We start from the raw sequence: 24,717 nt of genomic DNA, 5'->3' as shown, positions 1-24,717 counted from the left end.
CAGTGAAGTGACCTGAGATTTAAGTCGGGAAAGTCTTGATGCTGACACGAAGGCTAATGAGAGCAGCGCTGGTGTGAGGAACGCGGAACAATGTGCCTCTTCAGCACTTTCTGTCTGGACTCCTTTTTCTGTTTGTCGGAACACGTGGAGCTTAGAACCACAATGCCACAGATCATGTGTACTTGCGAAGATGACTCACCCGCTCTGCAAATACAGACATTTATTCATTTTCAAATAAATCAAGTCAAACTGTGAATATTTTAAAGTCTGTAACCTTTATGGGAAACCACGTGTCCCATAAAGGTTACGGTCTGGACTATGGGCCGGTCGCTAGTCTGTAACTAGACAACCAATCGCAGTCACGTTCACACCTACAGGAATCTCCGAGTAACCACATCTATGGCTGCGGGAGGAAGCTGGAGCATCGAGAAACTGCACGAAAGCCCGGATGATGGATTTGCACTCAGACACGTGTATAAGTCACATGTTAACGTCAAAGCTACTTCTGGGTTACCATTGTTATTCGTAACTTACGGTTAAACTACAAACACGGTCTTCCTCGCGTGTTAACTGAGCGCTAACGTTACATTTAACGGTGAACGACAAAGTGTGCCATCTTCAAATAGACCAGCTTCGGCATCGCTGACGTCGACGTCATCAACCCCCCTGTTGTGCTTTACGCTACAAGCAAGCGTGAGTGCAACAAGGAGGGCAGCCCGAGGGCAACTTTTCCGGTGAAACGTCACAAAAATAGCCTTTCGTGTTTCTCGAAAATGCGGCAGATAACGACGGAAAGAGCCGAACAAGATTCTCAGCGGACGTCGAAAGAAAACGATACCGGTGAAACGACAGTAACCGGCATGGAAGGACAGGCCGTCCCCGATTCTAAACAGGAACCGGGCGACAACAACGAGAGCAGGAAAGCAGAGACCAGTGGGGTGAGTGGCCGCGATGCGGCGGAGGAGCACGGAGACGCCCCGTCCCCCGTCCCCGACCAAGAAAACGCTCCGCGTACCGAAAAGTCGGCTGTTGGCGAAAGGGCCTCGAACCTCGAACTGTGTGAAGCCGCGAAGAGTCCCGTACAGGGCAGCTTGGCAAGTAGCACCGATTCTGCACAAGAGGGCTCCCGGGTGCTGAAACAAGAACAAAGAGAGGGGGGGAACGCGTCCGCCTCACCGCCTGCTGACCGCACAAAGACCGCGGACAAGCCTGAGCACGGTATCAAGAGACGGGCCAGCACGGAGCTCACCTCGTCGGACGGAGAGCCGCTCAGTCGGATGGATTCAGAAGACAGGTTTGTTGGACTGAGCGGTGGCCTTATCTTACAGCACCATGCCTAGTTCACAGCTTTGATGCACAGTTTGTTTACAGGTGAAAAATGTTCGCTTCCGCCGGGTGATGTAGTTCTTGAACGTCTCTATAGGACACGCTGGTCTGTATTTAGTGCACTGTAGCGTGTAGTGTGGGGGGAGTGTTGGCTCACAGCAGTGGTCGTTACACAAATATAATGTTGTCTCATACTAACACTAAAGTACAGCCGAGCTACTTGTCCTTGTAACATCTCTCCCCCCACCCCCCGGGAATCATGACCTCACACGCGCCATCTACCTATATGATCAATAAACCAGGATAAATTAGCCAAATAGGAGCAGATGTTTCATGAAGGTCACAGTCTGTGATCATTCTTGGCTAATAAGCCTTCTTTCTTTCTTGGATTTGTGAAATGAGCGTTTTTATAAGCAGATGGACAGAAAACTCGCACACACTGGTTGTTGCAGATTTTTGGCATACAAGGATGCTTTCATGGAAACGTAACACTTCTTGCAGCTGTTTTGTAAAAGCCTTCCAGAAGTTGTAACTGGGTATGGATGTATAACCAAGAGGCAACTGCAGACAGTCGGTGTTTGTCGTGTAGGATTTGTGAGTCATTTCTACATGTGGGTTTTTGTTGTTCTTTGTTAGTTGCTAACCATACATCCATTCTCTGTAGACTATACAGTTTCTTAGTCAAAGGAATTTGCAAAGAAAAGCGTCTGGACTTCTTTAAGTTGCTTGAAGACGTTTCACCTCTCATCCGAGAAGCTTCTTCAGTTCTAAGGTCGAAGGTCGAAGTCCAGACGCTTTTCTTTGCAAATTCCTTTGACTACGATGACCTGGATGACTGAGAACCTTCACAGACATATACAGTTTCTTACTTCCTTGTTGGGTCGAACATATGTTCACCCTGACTGTAAAGCATGGAGTGTGAGGACCTTTTATAATGCTGAACTTTTTGGATGTGTAGGCTCTCACCACCAATGATTGTTGATAGCATGTTGGGGAACTTGTGTCGGTAGCTCCTAAAAATAAGGTGACCACTCTGTGTTCGCATGGATCAACCTCCCGCTCAACAACACTCTTAATCAGCTTCTCTCTGCATCTTGTTGTGCTGCTGATCCCTGATCATTTGTTTCTTTTTCAGTGTTTGTTACCCTATTTTCCTTATTGGCGTCTTTGTTTTGGTTTTGCATTGGGTTGACTACCCAAAATCCACTACAGCATTTCAAATGTGGATGTCACGTATTGGTTTCTGAAGTGCCATTTTGAACCCTTTGGAAGAGCAATTCCAGTCAACTTTGTAAAAATGAAAAAAGATGTGATAAACAGACAAAAGCAGCATGCTGATAGGCTAACAGCTCATCACTCACGAGTGTGTTTATTCACAGATTACATGGTACAACCAACATTTAGAAAATCGTCAGCAGTGATGCTACGAGGTCCTGAATCTGCATCGGAACTTGTCTAACTACCCACAGTACATGAACAACAATCCTCCCAACAGAGTTGGAGATTACTAATATGAACCACTGTGAAACCATGCACTTACCGTTGGCTGCCTGATACTGTATGAGTAGCAGTATGGTGTCTTCATGGCTGCTTTGGAGCAGCGTTCTTCCTGGTCGTGTTTTTACTTTGGAACATGTCATTTCCTGTCAGCTCGGTTCTCTTCAGTTTTTATAAAGGCAAAAAACATACGTGACATCATCAAATCTGAAAGTGGGACTGCCAACCGCTCTGTGGTTAGTGTTAGCAGTGAAACGTATGGAGGCAGTAAGAGAAGGTTGACAGGTCTGCAGGGTTAGCCCGGGGTAAACACGTCTCACGTGAAGTCTTTATTTGTGTGACACATTTTGACTAAAGTGGAAAAATAGACACCACCGACACACTTTTACATCAGCGGGTCCAGTCAGTGGGTCGCTCTGTGGACCAGACTCACCCAAAGAAGATGATGTAATTCATAATTTCCAAAAAAGCAAAATAAAAAACCCAAACTGGCTGCTTTATGATGAAGCCCAGGTTATAGTTGTTGGTTTTACTGGTTAACTGAAGTTACTCTGTCAACTGTTCGTCCACCGAAACTGAGGTGACTGGTTTCCATCGATCTTTGTCGTGAGGGTCGAGGTTTAGACCTCGGTCTGTTTGTTTGATCAACTACTCACTGAAAAGTCTACAGTTGCAAAATGGATTTATCAGCAGGCTGATGTTATCTGACGGTATTAGCTATGAGTATCAGTATTTCTAACAGCTGATCAATGGAAATTAAAAACTGGAATAAAAAAGCTCACTGTAGAGGTTTTACACGTGACGTCACGCCCGTGTTGCTCGAGCTGTCGGCCACACTGCACGTGATAATCACTCATACATACTTTTTACATGGAAATGATCACTGTTTTCTTCTTCCCCTCACAGCGCTGATATTCTGCTGCACAGTCTTGTCCAACAATCATCAACGACAGACATTTTTCCCCACATTCTTCTTTCTGAAACTTCTGAAATGATCGGATACGGGCATCAAATCAATACTGTAATTATTAGAAGTTACCGTGGTTTTCAAACATTCAGGTATCTGTTTCAAAGAAGACGGTACCATTTAAACATTTTACATTTATCATCTTCATCTAGGGCTGTGCGATATGACCAAAATCTCATATCCCGATATTAAGACATCTATCGTCCGATAACGATATAAATTACAAAAATGTAACATTTCCTGTAAATTCTGTGAATCTCGGGCATCTCGACTTGCGTGAAGTGTTTCCAGCTGGGCGTCGCGTACCTGGAGTCGAGTGTTTTAACTGATGCATGGAACTATACATTTTTAGACGTAAGTTGTAACGGCCGCCGTTTTCTTTGTGAGTATTTATTACACAGCGTGCTGCGGAGAAAAGTCTGTTCTAACGTTTGAGTCTAAGGTTTATTTTTTAGCACCTGGCGGCTCTTTTTTGCTTCTCATCCGTTAATACTCTGCATCTTTCACGTGACTCGTTTTATTTTGAAAAGCCTCAACAGGATCTTGAGCTTTATTGTGAAAGGTTTATGTGGAAAATAAACAAGCGGACACACCGTGGTTTTACCGTCGTTGTTGCTAACGAAAACGCATAAAAAACAAGCGCTTGTCCGTCTGTAGTGTGGTTATATTAAATATAAGAGAAAGAGAGAACTTTAAGAAATTAATATAGCCACTACAGTGACCATCAAAATGATGAAAAAATATTGCCGTAAACAGTTTATTTTGCGACACCACGAAACAAACGATAGCGTAAAATGAAACGATAGACGTTTTTCTATCGTCATCCGATATATATCGTTATATCGAACAGCCCTATCTTCATCTGCCTCATCTGCCAGCACTGCTCCCTCCTTCTCCTCTTCATCCTCTTCCTCCTCACCAAAACCTCACTCCTGAGCTATAGTTTGGCTTCTAACACAGGAAATTCTACATGTACGTATTTAATCTCGATATTGTTGCAATTGGGGGGGTGGCTGTGGCTCAGGTGGTAGAGCAGATCAGTTACTGATCGGAAGGTTGGTGGTTCGATCCTAGGCTTCCCCAGTCTGCATGTCAAGTGTCCTTGGGCAAGATACTAACCCCAAATTGCCCTCCGATGCATTCATCGGAGTGTGAATGTGTGTGAATGTAGTTATAGTTTGCACTTGCGTTTAGAAGTGCTTGCATGAGTGGGTGTGAATGGGTGAATGAGGCATGTTGTATGCAGCGCTTTGAGTACTCCGGGAGAGTAGAAAAGCGCTATATAAGAATCAGTCCATTTACCATTGGTTATTTTCAGCAGACGTGCGACCCTCCCGTCTCTGGAAAGCCGACAAGAGAAGGCTAAACAATGACATAACGATCCAAGCTAACACGTCCTGAACGTTTAAGCTCATTTCTCTCTGATCAACAGAGATCAACATACTCACGGTTCACTTCATTTTCTTAAAGCAGGTTTAGGTTCAAACTGAGATCAACAGGAAGGAGACTAAACTTCCCTGTAGCTTAGTGGGACAGTCGGTGTTCATGTTCACCTGTCAGTCGTTTTCATTTTGTAGCCAATACATGTGAAAGGCTTGGTCACAGGAGCTGCTGTTTCAGAGCAGAGCAGTCAGCTCATTGGTTACCTTGGATCTGTGTTAGTTTAAAGTCGGGATCAGGGGTCTCAAACGTCACATGGATGTGAAGAAATCTAATGCAGTTTGGCCTTTGAAGTGACTTTTATGTTACAATAAGTTTAATATGACGGCAACATGAGCAGAGAGTACAAACATGGCTGTGTCAGTTCAGAGAGAGTCACACTGATGACTGCATAATGATTTTGTTAAATATAAACAGCATGTGTCTGGGCACAAAGAGCGCAGTGTGTTTGTTTGGTAGTTCAGTGAAAGGCAGTGAAACTTCATGAACACTACAGCGGCCTCCAATGAGAGTACAGCAGTGGCCCCCAGCTCATGTAAGCCTGAGACCCCTGATTTAAGGAGACACGCTTATGAACACTTATGTTAAAAGCCTTTTAAAGGTTGCCTAGGTAACAAGAAGGCTTTTATATGACACTGGGGGGGTGACAGCTGTGGGGAAGAATCTGTTACTAAACTGGTTTTAGTGCTTCATCCTGCACTGACCCCACCCATCAGTTGGGTGACGAGTGAAATAAAATACTTAATAAACATGTATTTATTTTCATTCTGTCAGATCATATTTTGATTTCCTGTCTTTTGTGTGTGTTTCAGTATCAGCTCCACTCTGATGGACATGGAGAGCACAGCGTCCAGCGGTCGCTCCACTCCCGCTATGCTGAACGGTCACACAGGTGGAGTAGCAGGGAGTGGTTCACTGGTGGCAGGGGGCAAATCTCTGAGCTACACCTGCTGCTGGGATCACTGCCAGCTGCTGTTTCCCAGCAGCCCCGACCTGGCTGAGCACATCAGAGCAACACATGTGGATGGACAGAGAGGCGGGGTCAGTGACATGTTACTCTGTGTGTGTTGGTTTCAGACGGGCGGTTAGAGGCCAGGCGAGCCGTCGTAATGTCAAACCAGAGGTTCGTGTCAGAAACAACAGATGGTGAAAATGGAGTCTGGACTCAAAACGAGGTTCAATAGACCAACATGTGATCTGGAGTTTCAGCTGCCGTCACGTATCAGCGTAGACAAAGACATTACACAATGGTGTGAGGCTGGATTTATACTTCAGAGTAGGTTTGATAGACGCGACGTGCTCAAGTTACACTAAGGCTACGTCCACACGTACCCGGGTATTTTTGAAAACACAGATTTTTATATGCGTTTGCACCTTTCGTCCACACGTAAACGGCGTTTTCAGCCACTGAAAACGGAGATTTTTAAAAACTCCTGCCAGGGTGGAGATTTTCGAAAACTCAGTTTTTGCGTTTACGTGTGGACGAGGAAAACGGAGAAAACGCAGCGTCAAAGGTGTGCGCCTTTTTTGACGTCACACTGTGCGCCATGTTATTGTTTCGGTGAAATGAATTTCTACAATGGTGAACTTAGACAAAATACACACACAGGACTCAGTTCTGCTTCTATGCGCCATCTTTGCTTACTCTTTCCCACCCAGACTTCTAGACTTCTGATTGGCCAACATTTCTACACGGTTAGGAATATATCGCCACCTGTTGCTTTGGCATGTTCCTGGCAGCGTTTTCCTTCATTTTTGCGTTCAAGTGTGGACGGGATTTTTTTTTTTTTTTTTTTAAACGAAAAATCTCAGTTTCCAAAAATACCCGTGTACGTTTCGACGTAGCCTGAGCTTCAGATGCCTACCTGTAACAACCTTTGGTTAAGCAGTCATGAGCTCTACTAGGCGACCGCCACTATTCAGAAAATAAGTCCTAATGCCCCACAGAGAAAGAGGAAGTGTGAATTTAATTTGGTTTGTTTTCAGTGATTTTCTATCTTCTAATCCACCTCCCTGCATTTAGTAGTGAGGGTGCAGAAAAAGAGAACTTCCTCTCAGTATCGTGTAATGTGTGTAATAATGCATAAGTAATGAAGTTACACACACAGTATTTATTTAATGAAGCTGCCCAGCTACGGTTATTTCAGTGTGAAAACTGTGGTTAAATTACAGAAACACAGGCCAACAGTAAAATACAGCAAAGTTGTGCTAACATGAATATCCAATACATACTGTGTTTTTTGTGTAAATGGTACTACTACTGAGTACTCGAGTATACTTTAAGCCAGCGGTCCCCAACCCCCGGGCCTCGGACCGGTACCGGTCCGTGAGTCGTTTGGTACCGGGCCGCGAGAGTTGAGGCTCAGGTGTGAAATGTATGGTTTTCAGGGTTTTTATCGGTTTTCAGCGTTATTTTGTTATCGTTTCTATCGTTACCTCGGTTTTCCTGGGTCTTTTCACGTGTGTTATGAATAAATCTTCTTTTTTTCGGTACCGGTACTAGTTTTATTTTGTTGTATTTATCCGTGACACCTTAAAGGCCGGTCCGTGAAAATATTGTCGGGCATAAACCGGTCCGTGAGGCAAAAAAGGTTGGGGACCGCTGCTTTAAGCGACACCCTTTATTTGCCTTCATACCAGCACGTTTCATTCACCCCCAGTATGAATGTGGGGTTCAGTGTTCACCACCTCCTGAGTAAAACAGGCTGATTGTGTTTGGACTGATATCTGCTCCATTAAAGCTTTGTGCCAGTCCCACACACAAGGGGAGAAGTAAAACTGGAATAAAGACGTTTGATTGAAGTGGCGGTTTTGTTTATTCTAGCAGGAAATACGTTTCTGTTTGTCAGGAGAAACAAGAGGACAACATAAGCAAATACAGCCTTAGATGGATTACTGCGGCTCGTCCAGTGTAGCAGTTTGCTGGCTAACCCAAACTAAAGTTGTCTCGCTGGGAGCTTCTGGTTTATTGAGGTTACTGATTGGTTGAATCCTGCTAATGTGTTGCTAATGAGAGGCAGGCACACATTTTTAAATTCGATGACGTCCTTTAATATTCAGCTTAATTCAATTTTATTTATACAGCACCAAATCACAACAACAGTCGCCTCAAGGTGCTTTATATTGTAAGGTAGACCCAAAAATATGACATACAAGTGAGTGAGGTTGGAGGAGTGAGCTGAGAGAGTGAGGGGACGTTCTCGTTAGCACTCGTGTTAAACCTGGTCAGACGTCAGCACTAATGCGTGGTGCATGCTAGTGTGCAGCGCTAGCTCTGCCGCAGTAATGTGTCTTTGTGTTTGTGCCCACAGGTGTTTGTGTGTCTGTGGAAGGGCTGCAAAGTCTACAACACGCCATCCACCAGCCAGAGCTGGCTGCAGAGACACATGCTGACCCACAGTGGAGACAAACCTTTTAAGGTGATCGCATACAGCTGACGTCACACACATCACTGCGTCTGTTAGTCTGCATCGCTCGCGCACTCATGTCTGTGTTTCCTCCAGTGTGTAGTGGGGGGCTGCAACGCCACGTTTGCTTCCCAGGGGGGGCTCGCACGCCACGTCCCCACGCACTTCAGCTCCCAGAGCTCGTCCAAAATGTCCAGTCAGAGTAAAGTCAAAGAGGAATCTCCATCCAAGGCCGGCCTCAACAAGAGGAGGAAGCTGAAGAACAAGCACAGGCGCTCGCTCCGTATGTACTGCACACACGCACGACGTGCCTACAGGTTCACACGTGAAATGAATTAATCTTTTCGTCTTTCTAGCACGACCTCACGACTTCTTCGATGCTCAGACCATGGACGCCATCCGCCACCGAGCCATCCTTCTTAATCTAGCAACACACATCGAGAGCCTGGGCAATGGACACAGTGTAGTCTTCCACAGCACGGTAATCACACACACACACGTAGCAAACACACAAAGTCCTGTGCAGGTGTGATGCCATGTTTTGTGCGTGTTCAGGTAATTGCCAAAAGGAAGGAGGACTCTGGGAAGGTGAAGGTCCTGTTGCACTGGACACCTGAGGACATGTAAGTCCTCCCCAGCTTCAGTTACGCAGAACAGGCCAGACTGAGTGGGGGAACCCACAGTGTTAAACATGCAGTGTTAGTGTAACCGTGTTGTTGTTCGTGCCAGACTGCCCGACGTGTGGGTGAACGAGAGCGACAGAGTGCAGCAGAAGACCAAGGTGGTTCATCTGTCCAAGCTGCCCTCAGACATGGCTGTCCTCCTGGACCCGAACATCTACAGGTACGCCTGCAAAGCTGCGTTTAGATGCTGACAGAAAAAGAAAACCGCTCTGATGTTTCTCCCGTTTCTCTTGCAGAATGTTCTTCTGACCGGCTCTTGGTGACCTCGGCTGTCGCTCGGAGGATCTCCCTCATCAGAGGGACGTAGAGGGACTTATTTGTTGTGATTCGTGTAGCCTCCAGTGTTCTCTACATTAGGTGCTGACTTTACTGAGTGTATGTAAGTGTAAGTAACAGAACTAGGCTGGAAACTGACAGCTGTAACTGTAGAGAGAGAAGCAGTCTTTGTAAATACAGGAGATTTGTAATATATTTTTATACTTTGGATTTTACCTGTACTGTAGATAGATGTCTTTTTTTTTTTTTTTTTTCTTCTGCCAGAACATTTTGGAATAGATATTTTAAAAGAGGATATCTTCATCATGCATACACTGACACTGTTCTGTATGATGTCATTAAACCTTAAACTCCAGTGTCCACCTGCTCTGAAGTCTTTACCTTTTTCACACCATCCCCAGGAGCTTTGGTGAAATGTACATGTCCTATGCTAGTGTGAACACCTAGCATGTGTATATAGTTTTATGCTCATTTTTCTGTTTTTCACTGAAACACAACCTAAGTTCCTCAAACAACATATGTTAGATAAATGCCACCGGAACAAGAACCACCAATTTCCTCTCTCCCCCCCGATCCTCAGATAACTTTATGTATCTTTTGGATACTGGCCCTCAAGGACTAGAGTTTGAACTTGATGAACACGTTGAATCAAGGTGTTTTAATAATCTACCTTTCCAGTCCTCCTATCTATATCACGACTAAAGCACTTTCTGGATGGATGCAAACTGCATTTCGTTGCCCTGTACCTGTGACATGTGCAATGACAATAAAGTTGAATTCTATTCTACTTTAAGATCTCAGGCGGGGGTGATGATATCTCCCCCTGACCTGGCGTCCTGGCTCCCCCTTGCCGTAGCATTTGTGCTCAATCTCTAGCCAAGAGAGCAGTTCCTTCATCTACCGATGGTACCCTCACTGGATACAGGTACCTAAGGCGGGACTCGAACCTGCTTTTCCCAGTCCAAAGGTGTGTAGTCTTACCACTACGCTACCCAGCTGCTATTAGTGTTTCTACCCGGTTACAGACCAAGTACGTTTCAGGTGTGAAGCAAACATGTAACCGTTACACTCCGGAAACAGATAGCTGATAAAATATATATATATATTTATTTATTTATTTAGGTCCTCAGATATGTGGTTACTGAGAAACTTAAATGAGGACAATTCAATTTTATTTATATAGCGCCAAATCACAACAAAAGTCGCCTCAAGGCGCTTTATATTATACAGTAGATCGCACAATAATAAATACAGAGAAAAACCCAACAATCATATGACCCCCTATGAGCAAGCACTTTGGCGACAGTGGGAAGGAAAAACTCCCTTTTAACAGGAAGAAACCTCCGGCAGAACCAGGCTCAGGGAGGGGCGGGGCCATCTGCTGCAACCGCTTGGGATGAGAGAAGGAAAACAGGATAAAGACATGCTGTGGAAGAGAGACAGAGACAGACAAAGCTGTGCGCCTCCAGGTCTGGTATAAACATCACAATCTCAGCTAAAAGCTCACAAAACAGTTTCCTTGAATTTCCGGGTCTTCAGCTGTGCTGATTAAACAATGGAATGCTTACAGTATATTGCCAAAAATATTCCATATTATCAACATAAAATTTGATTCTGGATTTAACAGGAAGCCAATACAGGAGAAATCTGCTCTCTCTTTCTAGTCCCTATCAGTACTCTTGCTGCAGCATTTTGGATTAACTGAAGGCTTTTTAGTCCAGCCTGGAAGTAATAAATGCATGAACTAGTTTTTCAGCGTCACTCTGAGACAGGATATTTCTAATTTTAGAGATGTTGCACAAATGGAAGAGGACATGTCTTAGTCAAAAATGACTCCAAGGTTCCTCACAGCGTTACTGGAGGCCAAGGTAATGCCATCCAGAGTAAGAATCTGGTTAGATACCATATTTCTAAGATTTTCAGATATAATATTATATATAATCATTGTATATAATAATTTTACAATAATATAAGATAATCTCACTAATACTAATAATGAGAAACACAATGGCTGCCAACGATAACATACACTGGAACTGCTGCTTTGCAACAATCCAAGCAATATGGCCGACGCTTTTTTTCTTCTTTTTTTTTTAAATTGGCAGAAACGGGCTTCCATAACCAAGGGCTGATTCTAAATTGTATCTTTAGGTACCTTGTAAAAGGCAGCCGCTCTTAAAAACAGCTACTTTGTTACCTGATCTATGAAAAATTAGAGGAGCACCAGTTTGACAAGTATAAACCGGTGAAACTGGATATTTGGACCAAGCAGGATGTTCTCAAAAACCTCAGCACATGTATGGTGTGTGTGTGCTTAAACAGTTCAAGGAACAAAGTGCAACAAGTGAAGGAGAGAAACAGGCCTGGCCACCACCAATGCCACCCCTCAGCCTGGTACCACATGCAGCTGTGCTATAAATGTGCAAATCCCAGTGATTTTAGTCAACGGGGCTGGAGATCGTATGAACACATGAAAGTATCATCAGATCTTTATACAGCGTCCAGTACCATCTGGGAGGTGACTGACTGGCAACAGCAATATTTTTACCGTAACAATGATCCCAAACATAACTGCATACCTGGACTGGACTGTAGGACTGGACTGGAAGTGTGTTCCACGTACTGTGGATTTATCTGAACAGAGACGGAACAAAATACAATCAACATCAAGCTAGAACTTTGAAATATCTTTCAAGAGGCTGAGAGACAACAATGACTGAAACATTAGAAGGTTTGGGTCAGGGTTGATCAGAGGTAAGGCAGGAATAAAGTTGGTCACACCGTGGATCATCGTGGGTGTTTTGATCAGGAATTTAATAAACTCTGGTTTTGCCGTGTATGTTTGCCCGTTTCAATCAATAGCTGCACAATTTCTTAGTAAAAATAGAAAAGGGAGGGTAGTTCAAGGGTTTTGAAAAGTGTTTTAACTTTATTTTTTAAGCAAATTTTACATACGGAAAAAGAATTTCCTCAGCTATAGTTTGCAAACTGCTTGGATAAAAGCAAAACGTTCAGATGTTTGTACCATATAACTATGCTATGCTAGTGTGAATACATACCATGTATATAGTTTTACGCTGCTTTAACATTTATTACGACGCCAACAGATCGTTTTTTTAAACGCCGAGAAAAAAAAAAGACAACAACCTGACGTCATATTTAGCAGCCGGAAGTATCATGACGCATTCCTGACGTCTGGAGAATGGCTGGGCTGCTGAAGAAGGTATGAGTAAAGGTCATGTTTTGTTTTAATGTAAGAAACACAATAAAACAGCTGTATTACTTTTATTAAAGGCACACGGTGTGACGGTACTGTCACCTCCATCAGCGCGCTGTGCATGCTGTGCTAGCCTGTGCGTTGTGCTAGCCTGCTAACTTGATAAGGAGCTAGCACGGCAGTGTCCGGTCAGAGCAGGTGGTGAATAATTAAAGGAAAGCACCGAACACTTTGAATCCGGTCCGACGGTTAAGTCAGCCGAACACCCGTGGGAGCTTTTGAAGAGACTGGTTAAGCTATGCTTCCCTGACATGGCTAACTGGAGACCCGAATCTGGACCAACAGACCTGGAAAATAAAATCCCTGCTCAGTGCAAAACCTGCCTGTAATGTTAATAAAGTGCACATATTTGAAAGTGAGGGCTGATGGATTTCAGAGAATGGTTTTATGGAAGCTCCGCGTTAGCAGGGAAATGTTGTTGGAGGTGATTAACCACAAGTCTCTGATCCAAGTCCTAAAACCAGCTGTGGAGCTGGTTGTTAACAGTGTGAGCAGACAGACTGAGGGTTGGTTTAGGCTGAGTGCCGATGCTGGAGTCACGTGGTTAAAGGTGAACGCATTGACATTAGCCACTCTTGCACAGCAGCTCTCCCTTTCCTCTCTTCCAGACGACCGGCTTGGTTGGCCTGGCAGTGTCTCAAAATCCACATGAGGTGAGCAGCTGATGGTGAATGCACCACATACCTCATTTTTAATCTTTCCCATCGCCTGACTGTGACCAGACTAGTCCTGGATCACACTCGTGTTATCCACGTGCCGTTTATGGAGCTGTCATTGAAGCTCAGGGAATTTAGCAGTGTACTCACCCTGTGCTCTTCCTCTCAGCGTCTCAGGATCCTCTACACAAAGATCCTGGCGTCCTTGCAGACCATGCCGCAGGACGCCGCTTACAGGAAGTACACGGAGCAGCTGGTCAACGAGCGCTTCAGCCACGTGAAAACGGTCAGTGCGTGAGTAGGCAGACGGAGATGAATGACAGAGGAGCTTAGATGAACTGACTGATTTGTGTTCTTCGCAGGAACCTGATGTTGAGAAGCTAGAGAAGAAAATTAACTGCGGTCAGATTGAAGAGGTCATTTTCCAGGTAGGTCCCAGTCAGTCTGCCTCATGCTGATCAAAGTGATAAAGCTGAATGGAAAACTCCTCATATACAAATCCTAAAAAGTCATGACTTTGTGTTCAGCTCGAGTCCAGAGGGGTGTATGACACCCATATGTAATGTTTATATAGCCTAAATACTAGTTGTGCAACGGATCACGGTTGATCCGTAATCCGAACCGATCCCACTCCACGGTTCGGCACGCACGTGATCCGAAGATTCGAAAAAGAAGGGGAAAAAAAGTATGTGTATGGTGCGCGTGGTGGGTCTGTCAAGCGATAGTTATGGCCAGCGCTAGCGGTCCAAGTGGAGGAGCAGAGGAGTTTGCGGTATTTAAGCAGCCCTTTGCTGCCCAATCCGACCGGGCTAAAGCTGGCGGGAGGCCGTATTCCGTTGTGCAAAACAAGGGGTTTAAACTATGATGAACGTGCTTGAGCCCCGCTATGATATCCCGTTGCGCGTCCACTTTAATGGCAAGATCGTTCCAAGCATGTATGAGCAGGAAAAGTTTAAAGTTATGGTTGAACTGTCCCAGGCATCTTCGTTTGCCCCAACTACAAATGGGTGGAGCTCCAGGGCAACGGAAAGCTACGTGACTGCTCATTATATCACAGCGGAGTGCGATATAATGAGGAGTGTGTATTATTGTAGGGTCTACCTTACAATATAAAGCGCCTTGAGGAGACTGTTGTGATTTGACGCTTTATAAATAAAATTGAATTGAGTGGTAGATACAAAGCCCTATATTGTACCATAATTTGTTTTATATAATTGCGTTAATGAGTCTTGACTTTAATGTTTTTAACATGTTTTTTTACTTCAATAAGTAAATGTTAAATTTCTTTTTTTGCTGATCCGAAAATTGATCCGATCTGTGAGATTTTTGATCCGTTGCACCACTACCAAATACATGAACACAGTGACGAGCTCAGTAACTAAAGGTGTTGGAGCGCAGGTCCAGACTTTAATCCGGGATTAAAGTGATTCCGACAGCGGTTTGAAGACTGTTAATACGCTGCTGTTAGTACTGTATTGCTCCCAGGCCTTTAAATCAGTGCGTGGCTTTGTACAGACTGCAGCCTCTTTTATTCTGAGAGTGCTCTTCTCATCAGAGGAGCTGACACACTCGTAGTACAGAGTTACTGTTTATTTCACATTGAAGTCGACATTCAATCACTGACGTGTTCGGTTGGTTCCTGTCAGACTTCATAAAGACCGAACGGTCTCACTGAATATGTGAACGCAGTTGTTGTCTCAGCTTAACTAAAAAGTATCCAATGGTTGCTTTACAGTATTAGTGTATACATTAGTATTTGTGGCTTATGATTTTGTCCTGCGTGCAGGCCGAGTGTGAGCTGGCGTTATCAAGGAAGATGTCCGAGTGGAAGCCGTGGGAGCCGCTGGTCGAGGAGCCCCCCCCCAACCAGTGGAAGTGGCCCATCTGAGTCTGCGTGTGTAGTGTTCCTGTCATACTGTCTATGAAGGCAAAACCTGTGCTTTCAATGAAGTACTACATTAAAGTTTTGGAAATATTGCCTTTATTCAGATGAGTTTTTGATGTGTCACAAATTATTACTTTTATATGACAAAGTCTGCACGAGGCTCTCTGCTGTTACTGCTGAGATTACTTGTACTGTAAATACTCTCTCGACCCCTGGATCAGACTTGTTAAAAAATGAGCAGATTATTTGTGGACCCAAACACCGAGCAGCTGCTGTGATGTTCTGTCAGGTGCTGGTAGCCCTCTGTAACAGCTGGAGCATGATGGGATAGATGGGGGCGAACTCCTTCCCCTGCCGAGCCCTGACTGACTGCACGTAGGCCTCCAGAGCGCCCCTGAGAGGACAGACAGAGTCAGCACATCTGTTATCACAGTGCACACAAATAAGGCTACGTTCACACTGCAGGCGAAAGCGCATCAAATCCGACTTCTTTGACCCTATGCGGCCCATATCCGATCATGGTATGACAGTGTGAACAGCACAAATCCGATATTTTCAAATCTGATCTGGGTCACTTTCATATGTGGTACTGAATCCGAAATTTTAGAAAGCGACTGCTGTTTGAACGGTCATGTCGCAGTAAATCCGTTTTTTACGTCACTGACACAAGACAGACGCCAATTATCAGCGCCCAAGAAGACATCGCAAACGCTTCCTGGCCATCCAGTGTAGATGTTAGCGAAACTGATGGGAAGACAACGTTGGAGAAACGTGAACATTTTATTTGTACTGTATAATCTGCAGATTCTGTCTATGACCCTGATGAAGGCCACAAGCCGAAACGCGTTGGTCAATTATTAAACCTGTTCTTCGTTTCTCAAGTGTTGCTGGAGTTCCTGCTTTTTTAATCCTTTATTTCCTTTTTAATCTGCAGATTCTGACAGAAATCTGACACTATCCTTTGAAGCACCGCTCCTCTCTAAAACAGCAATAAGGATCATTATTAGGCCATATGTAAATAACACAATAACTTTATAACTTAAAGCAAAATTGGGAAACGAAAAATCCGAAACAAGTCTTTATATTAAGGCCATCAGTCAAACAACACTGTTTGGTCTGGGTCTAAACAGAGCGCATTGTGTGTGACGTCGTCTTTCGCGCATGGGGGACGCTTTGAGCGTTCACACTAGAGCACGTTTGCTGTCGCATTTTATTTGTAGTGTGAACAAGCAGACAAAAAAATTGGATTTGATCAAAAAATCGGAATTGAGCATTAAGACCTGCAGTGTGAACGTAGCCAAAGTTGTCATATCTGACTTGTATCCAGCGAGGTGTTCAAGGTCAGTGTAAAGAGTTGGTGGCTCAAAACTGCGACTCTTACAGTGTGCATTTTTAACACGTGTCACATTTGGCCTCTGACCTTCAAGGTCAACAGATGTGAAGGTCAAGGTGATAATAATGCTACATACAGCCATTTAAAACTATTCACTGCCATTGTTTGTACAGGCAGCATTTAGGGAACACATGGGGATTCTAAATATGGTGTTTTTGGACCTCTCACGACTTCAAGGTCAAACTAAATGTCTGTTTGATCTCATGTTCAGTCGTCCTTTAAAGTCAAAATCCATAAAAATACACCACCATGTAGTATTGTACAACTCCTAATAATGCTGGTGTAGATATTTGTCATGCTACTCTTATCTGATTTGATTGTAGTACAAACTAATACTGAATTAGGATTCTTATTGGCAAGTCAGCAGTGACTCCTTAAGTTACTTACACACACACACGTACGTACGTCAGTCTACCACTAGAGGGAGCTCATTCGTCACAGTAACAGCCCCCTGAGATTACTGTGTCACTGTTATTTTACTCAGTAATCTAAGCTCAGGTAACAGTGGCACCTCCTGTCCTGTTGTACAGACCAAAGCGTTCTAACAGGTGTGTTTACATCACCGAGCCTACCTGATGAGGCTGAGCCTGTCTCTCTCAGAGGGATGATCATCCAGCCACTGTGAGTACCTGGCGATGGACCACTCTGCTCTCTGTGGGGGACAGGCTTATTGAGATGGTGCACTATACACACTGCAGAAAAGCCATGTGACACATGATGATGGATGATTCAGCTTGAACAGTGTGTGTGTGTGTGTGTGTGTGTGTGTGTGTGTGTGTGTGTGTGTGTGTGTGTGTGTGTCTACAGGCCTGGTGAGGTGACTTCAGCTCAGGTGGGGCTCTGGTGAAAAGGAAGTGTAGTAAGGTGCTGTAGGGGATCAGCTCACCGACAGCTGGACTGCTGGCTATCAGCTCACTGGTCTGGAACAGCAGCGGCCTCAAACACAAAGCAAACAGCACTTTTTACCTTCCATGTAAAACATCTGCTGCTCATCATGTTCGTTCAGAAGAAAGACGAGCTTACAGGAAAAGCTCTCTGATAACCCGATGAAAGCCTCGGTCATCTGTGCGAGTACCTGAACGAACACTCACACTGTCTGCCTACGACTGGTTCCATTTCCCCAGAGAAAAAATCCAGTCAGAGATCAAATGAGCTCATAGTTTTATTGGCTTTTATTTCTCCTGTTACTTCCGGCGCCGCTCCGAGCTGGCAGCCAGTATCAGCAGCTCAGACCTGACCGAGTCCTTTTTTCTCTTTAATATATGTTTCTCTGTTGTTTTGTGTTTATTGTTTTTGTTTTTCTATTGTGGACTGCTGTCCCCCACAATGGAGCTCAGAAATCTATGGACAATGGTGTTCTTTATTACATTTTTTACGGCGTCTTTGTCCGGAGAGCGCGTGGAGGTCCGACCTCCCATTGTTTACAGCAGGGATCAGCTGTTAGCCCTCGGAGCCTCCGCTGCCCTGCCTACCGCCGAGGAAGCCAACATCCCCCGCGAGGTGAGGAGGAAGAGACGCGGTACTCGGGCCGGGATCGGGCGTCGCAGTAAAGTTAGGAGGTACCAGCCAGCGATTCCATCTATTATTATGGGGAATGTGAGATCTCTCCCCAATAAAGTAGACGAACTGGCGGCTCTTACCCGACATCAGAGGAGCTACAGGGAGTCCAGCCTGATGTGCTTCACAGAGTCATGGCTAACTGCGCTAACTCCGGACTCACACATAAACATGGATGGTTTTCATCTGATCCGGGCCGACAGAACAACAGAGAGTGGTAAGAAGAGAGGAGGGGGTCTGGCTGTGTTTGTGAACGATAGATGGTGTAACTCTGGGCATTTATCTATCAAAGAGATGCTATGCTGTAAGGACATCGAGCTGCTAGCGGTTAGCATGAGACCGTACTATCTACCGCGAGAGTTTACACGTGATTATGATAGCTGTGTATGTCCCGCCCTCTGCTAGCGCTGCAGCAGCCTGTGAGGTCCTGCACACTGTAACCAGCAGACTCCAAACACAGCACCCTCAGGCCCTTTTCCTGATCTCTGGGGACTTTAATCACATCTCCCTGTCCTCCACTCTCCCCACCTTCACCCAGTATGTTACCTGCCATACCAGAGACAATAAAACATTGGACTTATTGTATGCCAACACCAAGGAGGCATACAGCTCATCACCTCTTCCTCCACTGGGGGGCTCAGATCACCACCTGGTTCATCTCCAGCCTGTGTATAAACCTCTAGTACACAGAGAACCAGTAGTGAAACGCACAGTAAGGAAATGGTCGGCAGAGACTGAAGAGGCCCTGAGGGACTGTTTCCGTTCTACTGTGTGGGACAACCTCTGCAGCCCCCTGGAGGATGACCTCAACAGCATCACAGACTGCATTACGGATTACATGAACTTCTGTGTGGACAACACCGTACCCATCAAAAAGGTACGGTGTTTTTCTAACAACAAGCCATGGATAAATCCTGAAATTAAGGCTCTCCTCAAGGAGAAGAAGAGAGTCTTTAGATCTGGAGACAAACAGGAGCCGAGAGTTGTCCAGAAGAAGCTGAAATGGAAGATAAGGCAGGGAAAGGAAAACTACAGGAGGAAGATGGAAGAGCAGCTGCAACAGGACAACATCAGAGGGGTTTGGAACAGCCTGAAGACAATCTCAGGACAAAAACCAACCCCCCAGGCTGCAGGAGACTTGGGGTGGGTGAATGACCTAAATAAATATTTTAATAGGTTTGATCAAACACCCACCCCTCCCACAGCATCGTCCCCCCTGCTGCAATCTCCATCTTCAGGGACTGCCTGTCCTTCATCTCAGGACTTCACACCTCTCAGCTTCACACCTCCCAGCTCCCAGTCATTACACCCACCCCCGGCTTCTGTGGACTCCAACCTACACACCCCTCCCCCAAAATCCACTCTTTCTATCTCAGCGCTTCAAGTGAGGAATGAGCTTTGCAAGATCAAGGTGCGGAAGGCTGCAGGTCCAGATGGCGTCAGCTCCAGGCTCCTGAGATGCTGCGCAGATGAACTGTGTGGCATCCTAGGTTATCTGTTCAACCTGAGCCTGTCACTGGGGAAAGTACCACAGCTGTGGAAGACCTCCTGTGTGGTACCGGTACCAAAGACCTCCCATCCCAAGGACCTCAGCAGCTACAGGCCGGTAGCCCTGACATCCCATCTGATGAAGACCCTCGAGAGGTTGGTTCTAAACCATCTACGCCCCCTGGTGAGGTCTTCATTGGATCCGCTGCAGTTTGCTTACCAGCCTGGCATCGGGGTGGAGGACGCCATCATCTACCTCCTGCACCGAGCTCTGACTCACCTGGAGAAGCCTGGAAGCCCTGTGAGGATCATGTTCTTTGATTTCTCCAGTGCTTTCAACACCATCCAGCCACGACTTCTGAGAGACAAGCTGGAGCTATCGGGAGTGGACCACCACATGTCCCAGTGGATACTGGACTACCTCACAGAACGTCCACAGTATGTGAGGTCACAGGGCTGTCTCTCTGACACACTGGTCTGCAGTACGGGGGCCCCACAGGGAACTGTGCTGGCACCGTTCCTCTTCACCCTCTACACTACAGACTTCATCAACTCCCCACGCTGCCACCTACAGAAGTTCTCTGACGACTCTGCCATAGTCGGCCTCATCACAGGTGAGGACGACTCAGAGTACAGACAGTGGACTTTGTGGACTGGTGTCAGCAGAACCACCTGCTGATCAACGCCGGGAAAACCAAGGAGTTGGTGGTGGACTTCCAGAGACGCAGATCCACCACACTGACACCGGTGAACATCCAGGGAGTGGACATTGAGATAGTGGACTCTTATAGGTACCTGGGTGTTCACCTGAATAATAAACTGGACTGGAGCCACAACACTGATGCTCTTTACAGGAAGGGTCAGAGCAGACTCTACCTGCTGAGGCGGCTGAGGTCATTTGGAGTACAGGGAGCGCTTTTAAAGACCTTCTATGACTCTGTGGTGGCATCTGTCATTTTTTACAGTGTGGTATGTTGGAGCAGCAGTTTATCGGCAGCTGAGAGGAAGAGGTTGGATAAACTCATCAGGAAGGCCAGCTCTGTTCTGGGATGCACCCTGGACCCAGTGCAGGTGGTGGGAGACAGAAGGACTCTGGCCAAAATAACATCTCTGATGGACAGAGTCTCCCACCCCATGCATGGAAATGTTGCTGAACTGCAGAGCTCCTTCAGTGACAGACTGCTGCATCCTCGATGCATGGAGGAGCGTTTCCGCAGGTCCTTCCTCCCTGCAGCTGTCAGACTGTACAATCAGAACTGCTCCCAACAATCATAGATGTTTACATCTGTGCTGTAACTGCAATAAGTTAATCAATCGATTCGCACTACAACCTGGTTTGCCTCTTATCTGTAGTTATTTATATTTAATTTAATAACTGTACAGTACTCTGTTTATAGTAACCATTGTCCTTAATGTAAATATGTAAGAAAAATTGTGTATGTTTCTGTTCTGTGTCCTGTGTACTGTTTGTTTGTATATGTGTCTTTTTGGCTGCTGTTACAACCAAATTTCCCCTTGTGGGACAATTAAAGGATTATTCTATTCTATTCTATTCTATATTCTTTATGTGATTTGATTAAGACATTGTTTGATAATATTTCACTTTCAATTTGAGAAATGTTACGAAAGCTTTGAAATAAACACGGTCCGGTGCACCCCATGGCCCCCTTTAGAGCCACCCCTGTACTGCAGGTACAGTTGTGGTCAAAAGTATACATACACTTGTAAAGAATATAATATAATGGCTCTACCGAGTGTCCCATTATTTCTAAAACTCTGATTTTTCTCTGATAGAGTGATTGGAACAAATACTTCTTTGTCACAAAAAACATTCATGAAGTTTGGTTCTTTTATGACTTTATTATGGGTTAACAGAAAAAAGTGATCACATCTGCTGGGTCACGACGGTGACGGACGACGGTCGGCAGGATTTCAAACAGGTTTGAAATCCTGCCGACCGTCGTGCGGGCGTCACCGCAGCCGCTCACACTGCGCACGCGCAAACACATAAATGTCGGTGAAAAAGACGGAGTAGCACAGCAGTGCAGCGTGTGATCTGGACACAAGCGATGGAGGCACTTGTAGAACTTTGGAAAGCTCATCTGAGCCTTTTCGATGTGGCCTCACAAAATTATCACGACCACAACAACCGTGAAAATAGTGTTTTCATGTTTTTCATTAGCAATTTAGCAAAGTTGATGGTGGTGGCGTGAGTGTGTGTGAGTGAAAGACAGAGAGGGAGAGCGAGCGACAGAATTTCCGTTATAACCTTCATTTTATGGAGGCACAGTGTGAGCACTCAGGTCGCATCAGAGCATCGGGCCGTATAGTGTGAGACCCTGCGTCGTGACCTGCGAACTTCTAACCTCTGCGAGTCAATCATGCAGTTTGAGCTGAAGCTGAATAACGCGACTGAAAAAAAAAAAAAAAAAAAAATCGCACAGTGTCTGCCCAGCATAACTGTGACAACTGTTAATTGAAGCCAACACACCTGAAGCAGCGCAGCATCCTGTAGGGTTTTCCTAAATCAGACACTCGTCTGCACAGAGGAGCCACAGCCATCTCCATCTGACACACGTGTAAAAACAGAAAAGTCAAAATGAAAAGCGGCCTCTGAGTGGAACGAGGCCGAAGAGCAGAAAACAGACGGCGTCTCTGTTACCTGTGCAAAGTCAGCAGCCAGTCTCATCTTGCCCCCTCCCCCAGCGGACGCAGCAGGCTGGCGTGGCGGATGAACAGCTCGATGGCTCTCTGGGCGATCGACTCTGTGCTCTCGAATATGAAGTCCACACACTGGAAGTGCCTGAAATAGTCTGCCATGACTCGGGAGATAAAACCCTGCAGCTCCTTCATGTACAGGGAGCAAGGAATATCGGGTCTGTCGGGGCTGGACAGAGGCCTGCAGCACACACATCACATCACAGGGAGAAATGTTTAACATGTGTTTGCTGTGGGAGTCAGAAAAGATGTTGTGCATTAACACTCTGAACAAAACTATAGAAAGCAGATTAGAGTGAGAAAACCTGGCTTGGTAATTCATATTTATCGGATCCTGCTTGATGAGTTTGTGTCACTCCTTTAGTGATTTTTAGAAACTAGAAGATGCACAAAGCAGTGAGCCGCTGTTGTTGATGCAGAGAGGCTGGGAGAGAAACTACTGACCCTGAGAAGTCTTCTTGGTGTAAGGTGATAATGATGGCCTCTATGGAGTCGGTGACTGACTGCAGGAGAGGATGCACCGCACTTCTCATCAATGCCTGAACTCCCTGAACCAGAGGTCAGGAAGAGAAACAGAGTTATGTGACATGACAGAACAGGAGGACACCAGCATCACGCCTACCTTAGAAACATGTGGAGTCAGGTGAGCAGACTCACGCGTGTATAGATGAACTGACATCCACAGCCTAATGTTTTATCACATTTTATAGTGTTACGGTGAAGCTCCAGATGGACAACAGCATGTCGGGCCAACAGTACAGCTAACAGAGCTGCTAACAGTACATGTGTAAGATGATAGCTGGATGACAGCATCAGGACACTTAGAAGATGATTAAACTATAATTTAAATCCAAATGAAATGTAACAATCCACGTAAACTGAAACAAAAAAGAGATTTTCATAAACAAAGATCAAAACATACAAAGTTTTAAACTCTGTGTTGACCTAAATGTGAGCCTAATGTTCTGTCATCACAGCTCTGATAAACTAATGTAAGCTTCAGGCTTTGACTGGAACCTCCAGCACCTGAGAGGAGTCTCCACATGTTCGCTCACCCACCCAAAAACAGAATTCAGGTGTTCCATTCACATTTGGCCGCTGAAGCCGACATCATCACAGACTGAGACGTAACTCGAGTTCACGTGTGTGTGAAGACACAGCATTAGTGATAAATACTCACATACCAGAGAACTACTTAATTACTGCTAAGAGGATACCTCCAAAGAAGCAGCGAGGGACTCTGCAGCAGCTTGTGGACATGATCCCAAACCTGAAATAATCTATGAGATAAAACAGTCAGGTTAGCACACACACACCAGTCACAATACATACTGCATTGTGCTTATGTTGAATTTGGGTAAAAGACCCTAATGTCACATTTTTTTAATCATTCCTAATCAAAATGAACAGAAATGTACTGATTAAAGTCTGAATGAATAAATTACATTTGACTGTTAGTGTTTCAAAGCTTTTTTCACCCTTCAGAGTTTCAGTGAAAAGTGAGATTAACGCAGTTCTTACGTTACACCAACATTATCATCATCTTTTATACACATTTATAGACATGAAATGTCTGGGAGTGGACTCAAACTCACGGCCTTGCATTAGCCTTTGCTCACACAGTTCGCCTGAGCGAGCTATCCCAGCATCCTGTGCCTTTCTTCTGCTGTGTCAGTGGGTTAATAGTCCACGGGGGGAGAACACACTGTAGCACATGCTGCTGTAGTAATTGGACTGAAGGTCTTACTCCTACCTTGGTGACAGCTTGCTGCAGGCGGTATAGAGTGTTTACTACAGCAACATTCCTCCGCTGGCCCTCTGTTAATGGACCAATCACTTGGCTGGCATCACCCTGAGTGCACAACTGGAGACAGAGTTTGAGACGGTGAGAGCAAAGAAGGAAACGGCATCCCCACAGCTTTCTTTGTCCTAATGGGTTTACGCTGTGGCAGTGCTAACACAGCAGGCTCAGGGTACATCATGGACATGCCGGCAGCTAACACAGACAACCACGCACCTTCATCCTCACACTTCCACAGCATCAGCGTGAGAGGGAACCACAGCCACATATTTACTATTTTGGATTTAATTCTGCAACTCCTCTTAGAACAGTCTCAGTGATCAACATGAATGCACCTTCAAATGTT

At 45.3% G+C, this 24,717-nt stretch overlaps 3 protein-coding genes and 1 long non-coding RNA gene across 4 annotated transcripts in view; 2 read left to right on the top strand and 2 right to left on the bottom strand.

Moving 5' to 3' along the window:
• The first annotated feature begins 394 nt into the window (after positions 1-394).
• On the top strand, positions 395-9,958 carry aebp2 (AE binding protein 2). Its single transcript, XM_005460371.4, has 8 exons — positions 395-1,294; positions 6,043-6,271; positions 8,542-8,649; positions 8,734-8,920; positions 8,994-9,118; positions 9,193-9,260; positions 9,367-9,480; positions 9,557-9,958. The coding sequence occupies exons 1-8, from the start codon at positions 774-776 to the stop codon at positions 9,567-9,569; spliced, it is 1,365 nt and encodes a 454-aa protein (XP_005460428.1). The 5' UTR covers positions 395-773; the 3' UTR covers positions 9,570-9,958.
• Positions 2,677-12,566, bottom strand: LOC112842646 (uncharacterized). Its single transcript, XR_003214526.1, has 2 exons — positions 12,176-12,566; positions 2,677-3,809 (listed from the first exon to the last, which is right to left on the bottom strand). It is a non-coding gene; the product is annotated as an uncharacterized LOC112842646 (long non-coding RNA).
• A 135-nt stretch (positions 12,567-12,701) lies between these two features.
• On the top strand, positions 12,702-15,513 carry ndufa5 (NADH:ubiquinone oxidoreductase subunit A5). The gene is made up of 5 exons (XM_003455640.5): positions 12,702-12,819; positions 13,482-13,526; positions 13,699-13,815; positions 13,892-13,957; positions 15,316-15,513. Exons 1-5 carry the CDS (start codon positions 12,799-12,801, stop codon positions 15,415-15,417), a joined length of 351 nt encoding a protein of 116 aa, XP_003455688.1. The 5' UTR covers positions 12,702-12,798; the 3' UTR covers positions 15,418-15,513.
• The window catches only part of cog5 (component of oligomeric golgi complex 5), a 62,183-nt gene continuing 52,959 nt past the window's right edge, over positions 15,494-24,717 (bottom strand). Inside the window, 9 exon segments of the mRNA XM_019346478.2 lie at positions 15,494-15,808; positions 17,380-17,459; positions 17,617-17,743; positions 22,344-22,420; positions 22,515-22,552; positions 22,555-22,751; positions 23,015-23,118; positions 23,788-23,850; positions 24,324-24,434. Coding sequence (XP_019202023.2) covers positions 15,700-15,808; positions 17,380-17,459; positions 17,617-17,743; positions 22,344-22,420; positions 22,515-22,552; positions 22,555-22,751; positions 23,015-23,118; positions 23,788-23,850; positions 24,324-24,434 — 906 coding nt within the window. The 3' untranslated portion in view covers positions 15,494-15,699.

The sequence above is a fragment of the Oreochromis niloticus genome, linkage group LG17 (genome assembly GCF_001858045.2).
Source record: "Oreochromis niloticus isolate F11D_XX linkage group LG17, O_niloticus_UMD_NMBU, whole genome shotgun sequence".
NCBI lineage: Eukaryota > Metazoa > Chordata > Actinopteri > Cichliformes > Cichlidae > Oreochromis > Oreochromis niloticus.
This window is presented reverse-complemented; position numbering and strand designations above follow the sequence as displayed.

Coding starts and splice junctions, on each gene's coding strand:
- aebp2 (XM_005460371.4), top strand. CDS start 774: ATGCGGCAGATAACGACGGAAAGAGCCGAACAAGATTCTCAGCGGACG. Junction 1,295..6,042: donor CGGATGGATTCAGAAGACAG/GTTTGTTGGACT, acceptor TGTGTGTTTCAG/TATCAGCTCCACTCTGATGG. Junction 8,921..8,993: donor CAAGCACAGGCGCTCGCTCC/GTATGTACTGCA, acceptor TCGTCTTTCTAG/CACGACCTCACGACTTCTTC.
- ndufa5 (XM_003455640.5), top strand. CDS start 12,799: ATGGCTGGGCTGCTGAAGAAG. Junction 12,820..13,481: donor TGGCTGGGCTGCTGAAGAAG/GTATGAGTAAAG, acceptor CCTCTCTTCCAG/ACGACCGGCTTGGTTGGCCT. Junction 13,527..13,698: donor TGTCTCAAAATCCACATGAG/GTGAGCAGCTGA, acceptor TCTTCCTCTCAG/CGTCTCAGGATCCTCTACAC.